This window comes from Centruroides vittatus, unplaced genomic scaffold (assembly GCF_030686945.1).
Source record: "Centruroides vittatus isolate TY-2023 unplaced genomic scaffold, ASM3068694v2 contig_2568, whole genome shotgun sequence".
Classification (NCBI taxonomy): Eukaryota; Metazoa; Arthropoda; class Arachnida; order Scorpiones; family Buthidae; genus Centruroides; species Centruroides vittatus.
The window spans coordinates 320,431-325,877 of NW_027121629.1; the positions used below are offsets into that span (position 1 = coordinate 320,431).

The window sequence follows — 5,447 nt, forward strand, 5'->3', positions numbered from 1 at the left end:
TAACTATTACGAAGATTCATTTCTCAGTTATCCACTGGATGCTGAAACGAGCGTGTCAGATCGTGGAAGAAAATTGCTTTCCTGTCCAGTCTCTTCTCACATAGTACTCGACGAACTATTTCAGTTTTCTGCCATCAATTAGAATTGGGCTTTTCTCCACGTCCAGAAAATACCTTAGATGTTTCGAAGACTGTTTCCATAATCGCCAACGTTCCTATTTCCAACTTTAAAGTGACCCTTTTATGACGTTAACCATGCTCGAACTTGGAATCTGTACGCTCGATGAAGACGATTATGAATCTCGGATACCGAGGTATTTTCCTTCACAAAAAAATTCTGTGACGAAATTATGCATGTAATTAGTCCGTAAGCTTTTTGTCCAATAATTTCAGGAACTTTGCTAGTTTAGAGACGTCCAAACTGGTCCAAATTTGGCCAAAAAGAGGAGTTAGCTAAAGGTTGCATAAAGTATTTTAAATATTCCCGCTCATTTTTCGTAATTTCAGAGCGATCATTACTTGAGACAATCCTTGTAACTTAAACTTAATTTGTTCTATATTTTAATTAATTGAATAAATCTTGTCAAATTCGGAAGTATGTATAATAACATATCATCTCAAATTATTTGTTTGGTTATTCAATAATATCAATACTATCAGATTATGCTTTAATCTGAAAAAAATGAATATTTCTGGAATGTAAATCATAAATTCTAACAAAGAATAATTATTATTCTTTGTTAGATTAATTAATTAATTTTACAGATTATAAATTCTAATTATTAGAATTTATAATCTGCTGATAAGATAAGAAAGGACATATCAATTCGTAAAAAATCAGCAATTTGGATTTGATTCAAACTAAAATCTTCACAGTGAAAAAATCGATGCAGTATCGCATCACCGTCTAATTGATCATATCTTATTTGAAAAAATCCAAGTGAAACATTTCCTACTGACTTGTATAGGCTATTAGGATCTGTATACTAAGATAAAACAACAAAAGAAAGATTAAAAATCCAATACTTTCACTTTGAAAAGAGAGAGAAAGAAGCCATTTAAAAATTATAATGAAAATATACATTTGAATGATGATAACAATGGCCATGTTTCAATTCAAGTCTAATCTATTTTAAACTTTCTACATTTCATTCTGTTTGTTATGATGATGGAATTCTACGAGAGGGTTAAATCAGTTATTTAGAATAATACCGTAATAATTTTTATTTCATTTTTTAGTATTATTTTCCTTAAATGTTTCAGCCAAAGAAATTCAATTCTTCATCTGTACATACGAAAGTAAATAAAAGTATGAGAGTATTCAAGTTACAAGTTTTGATAAGGATGTGTATATATATACATTTTGATTCAACTTTTTATTGTTTTAAGAAATTTGAAGTAAATTACATTTCTTTTTATTGTTAATTGTCTACATGGACTTTACTTATTAATAGGACTTTATACTGGTGTTTAAAGATTGGCACAGTAATGAGAGTTAGTTCAGGAAAGAACAAAATTTCTGTTAATTATATCACCATGTAGTAATAATTTCTGTTAACAGAAATTATTACTACATGGTGATATAATTAACAGAAATTTTGTTCTTTCCTGAACTAACTCTCATTACTGTGCCAATCTTTAAACACCAGTATAAAGTCCTATTAATAAGTAAAGTCCATGTAGACAATTAACAATAATATTAGAATTTAAGGACAGTAAGGCTTCTACAATTACATTTCTTTTATTTAATTTAGTTCCTACTATTAAATTTTTATTATTTACAGATATCCGTATGACTTTGATGAAGCTACAATGAATGTTGTATATTACGGTTATACGTTCGGAAAAGTCACATCTGACGAAAATGGTTATATAAAAGATATTAAAGCCTCGAGACTAATATACTTACTTAATTACTTAGATGAAGAACTTAACGCTATAAGTTTAAAATGGGAAGAACAGTTTATAGACATTCTCTCTAAACATCGATTTGAAAACGTTAATGGTTTCATTTTTGTAGCAAACGATTATAATACAGAAGTAAATAAAGTAACAATATCGTCATTGAAACTTCTATCAATTGCCGTACCACTTATGGTAATTTTTTCTGTCCTAACATGTATGTCCACAGATTGGATTACAAGTAAACCATGGGTAGGAATAGCAGGATGTTTAACTTCAACTCTTGGTGTAGCTGGAGCTTTTGGATTTTTACTTTGGCTCGACGTTCCTTACATTGATTTGAATATTTCTGTTCCATTTCTCTTATTAGGTAAGGAAACATATAGTCTAATTGTGAATATTTATAACTGTAAAATTATAGACTTATAGTATATTAATTTTCAGGTATTGGATTGGACGATTCGTTTGTCTTATTAGCATCGTGGAGAAGAACAGATAACCGTTTAAGTGTGAAAGAAAGAATGAGCATTACATATTCCGAAGCTGCAGTATCCATCACCATTACTTCACTCACAAACTTCATTTCATTCTGTGTTGGAATGACCTCTGATATCAGAGTTATTCAAATATATTCGATATATTTTTCTTTATCAGTAATATTCACTTATATCTGTGAAATTACATTTTTTGGAGGAGTATTAGCGCTTAGTGGATATAGGGAGAGCAGAAATTTACATGCTTTATTTTGCATTCCGGTTAGAAGAGAAAAATATAAAGGTAATTCTTAGAAATCATTTTCATTATTTTTATTACTTTCCAATGAATATTTTTTTCAATATATAATGATGTAATAATTTAATGTTTACTGAATAATGTTAACTGAACGTTTTATAAATATGTATAACTACAAACAAATACAGTACAGTAATTACAAATTTGTGGAATTTTGTAGAAGCTTTTGAGAAAATCTGACGCATTATATAAACTATCTTAAAAATACGTTCAGATAATAAAAACTTTCTAAAATCAATTTTGATATTTTCAGCGATATCAATCATAATTTTATAATTTATATTCCACTTTTTCATTAGATAAGAAATTTCATTTGAAGCATTGCATAATGTTTCCAGTTAATGCAGTTCAGTTTGAAAACAAGTTAAATTACTTAAATGTCGCATTCAAGCTGATTAAAAAATAATTTACTTATTCTATGTGTAGCAGACTGTTGAATTATGATAATAATACGCTTAATAAAACCAAAAAAAATATTATACTGTATATATGATTTTAATATAAATCATTTGAAATAACTTTAATTTTAAAATTTATTATTTTATATTGCAGATTTTACTTTTCTGAAACTGTTGTTCGTCGGAATAGTTAAAGAATCTGAAGAGTTGGAGAGACAAGAAAATGGAATTTTATATTTTTATAAAATGTTATAGGAAAAGTATTAGTAAAGAAGTTTGCAAAAATTACAGTTATAATAATATATATCGTTTATATTTCTTGTGGAATATATTGCTTAACTTTCATTAAAGAAGGAATGTCATTCAATAGTTATTATGTTTATAACTCATACGCCCTAAATTTTACCAAAAAACATTACGAGTATTTTACGGCATATCCACATATTATTCAAGTTGTAATTAACAAGCCATTGGATTATTCCAAGAAAGAAGTACAAAAAAATGTTTTAGATATTGTAAATAAATTTTCGAATTCTGTTTATATAGCAAATGAACTAAGTTCAGAATTTTGGCTGAAATACTATTTGGACTCTTTTAACGATACGCGATTATGGTATTCTTATAGCGGATATAATATGAGCAAACAGGAAGATTTCATTGAAGCACTTCGAGATATATTCCTGAAATTTCCCGTCTTTCGACAATTAAGCAAAGATATTCTTTTTAACGAGAACAAAACTGAAATATTAGCATCGAGATTTTTCATTATAGCAAAAAATATTAATGATACTGATAAGGAAACAGAGTTATTGAAATCCATGTGGAATATTGCCGACTCTTGCCAATATCCTGTATATGCATATAATCTTTGGTTTCCTATATACAGCCAAAATGTAATTGTTAAAAAACTTATAATTACGGCATTGTCAATTGCGATTGTTGTCGTTGTTTTAACATTTTTGTTATTTATTCCAAACATAATATCTGTAATCTGTGTGGCATTAACAATATTGTCTATTGATATAAGTATTATTGGTTTTATGTCTGTTTGGAACGTATCTTTAAATATGAGTTCAATGATTTGTTTAATGTTAGCTACGGGATTATGCGTAGATTACACATCCCACGTCTCGTATGCATATATTACAAGTACAAAAGAAGATCCTGACGAGAAAACTAAAGAGGCTCTCTATGCCGTTGGCTACCCTGTTTTACAAGGATGTGTTTCTACTCTTTTAGGAACTGTTGTTTTAATTTTTGCTTCCATAGATACAATTCTATTATTTGTCAAAATTATCTTCTTAGTAATGTTATTCTCATTTATACATGGTGTTTTTATAATTCCGATATTTCTAAATACATGGGAGACAATTAAAGAAGGTAGATTTAGAAAGAAAAGAGAGGAAAAAATGAAAGAATATGATATGATTAATCAGAATGTAGAAAATGAAGGAAAAAACGAAATATAGTTATTTTGATATTTCGTTCTTATTTTATATTCGGGAACTTTGTAAAGTGTATTTGAAGGTTTCTTAAATATATTTTTCAAAATATATTAATAAATTAACATTTTAATAATATTATCTTTTTAAAATATTAAAGCATAAGTTAATTTACATTTTAATAAAATATAACATTATGATTAAATAAATTTTAATCTTTTATAATAAAATTTGTAAGTTTTAATAATTTTTGATCAAATGATGTAAATAAATGAATTATTTTTTCCATAACTTTTGTTTATTTTATTTCTCTTGTTTTTATGAATAACCATTTTCTCCATTCGTGATTAAAATTTTCCAGTTCATTTTTTGAACGATTTCAATATTCTATGGTTTACCTCTAAGTATGTACTGTACGCGGTATAATCTTTATTGCACAGCTAAACCACGTACAAGTACAAGACAAATCATTAGTACGAGTATCATCTTTCAAGTTTCTCAGAAACAAAACAAAAAAAAAACAAAAAAAAAGACTGAAATTAAACTAAACAAACACAACCAGTTAATATAATACATTAAATACAGCTATCCCTCGTAAACACGGTTTCGCTCCAACACGATTCGAAAATTTGGGAAATCTCCCGAACAACACGGTGTTCTTACAATACGGTTTGACTCTAATACGGTTCGAGAATTGGAGACATCCTCGTAAAAACATCACAATATATTACAAATATATCTTGATAATCGTTTACTTTTGTAATGTTAGCAACATTACACTTTAATGTTACTGCTAACTTCTAAAAAGATGTTTTGTTGACGACAATCTGGCAAATAATAATTTGTTCCCTGTTTGTAAGTTTTCAAGGGTGTCCTGTTCATTAGTGTACCGTCATTGGAAGGTGGAAGCGCCG

At 27.9% G+C, this 5,447-nt stretch overlaps 2 protein-coding genes across 2 annotated transcripts; both read left to right on the plus strand.

Moving 5' to 3' along the window:
* Positions 1-1,759: 1,759 nt before the first annotated feature.
* On the plus strand, positions 1,760-4,589 carry LOC136971495 (patched domain-containing protein 3-like). The gene is made up of 3 exons (XM_067265955.1): positions 1,760-2,271; positions 2,346-2,678; positions 3,246-4,589. Exons 1-3 carry the CDS (start codon positions 1,812-1,814, stop codon positions 3,344-3,346), a joined length of 894 nt encoding a protein of 297 aa, XP_067122056.1. The 5' UTR covers positions 1,760-1,811; the 3' UTR covers positions 3,347-4,589.
* On the plus strand, positions 3,727-4,560 carry LOC136971488 (patched domain-containing protein 3-like). Its single transcript, XM_067265948.1, has one exon. The coding sequence runs from the start codon at positions 3,727-3,729 to the stop codon at positions 4,558-4,560; it is 834 nt and encodes a 277-aa protein (XP_067122049.1).
* Positions 4,590-5,447: the final 858 nt, after the last annotated feature.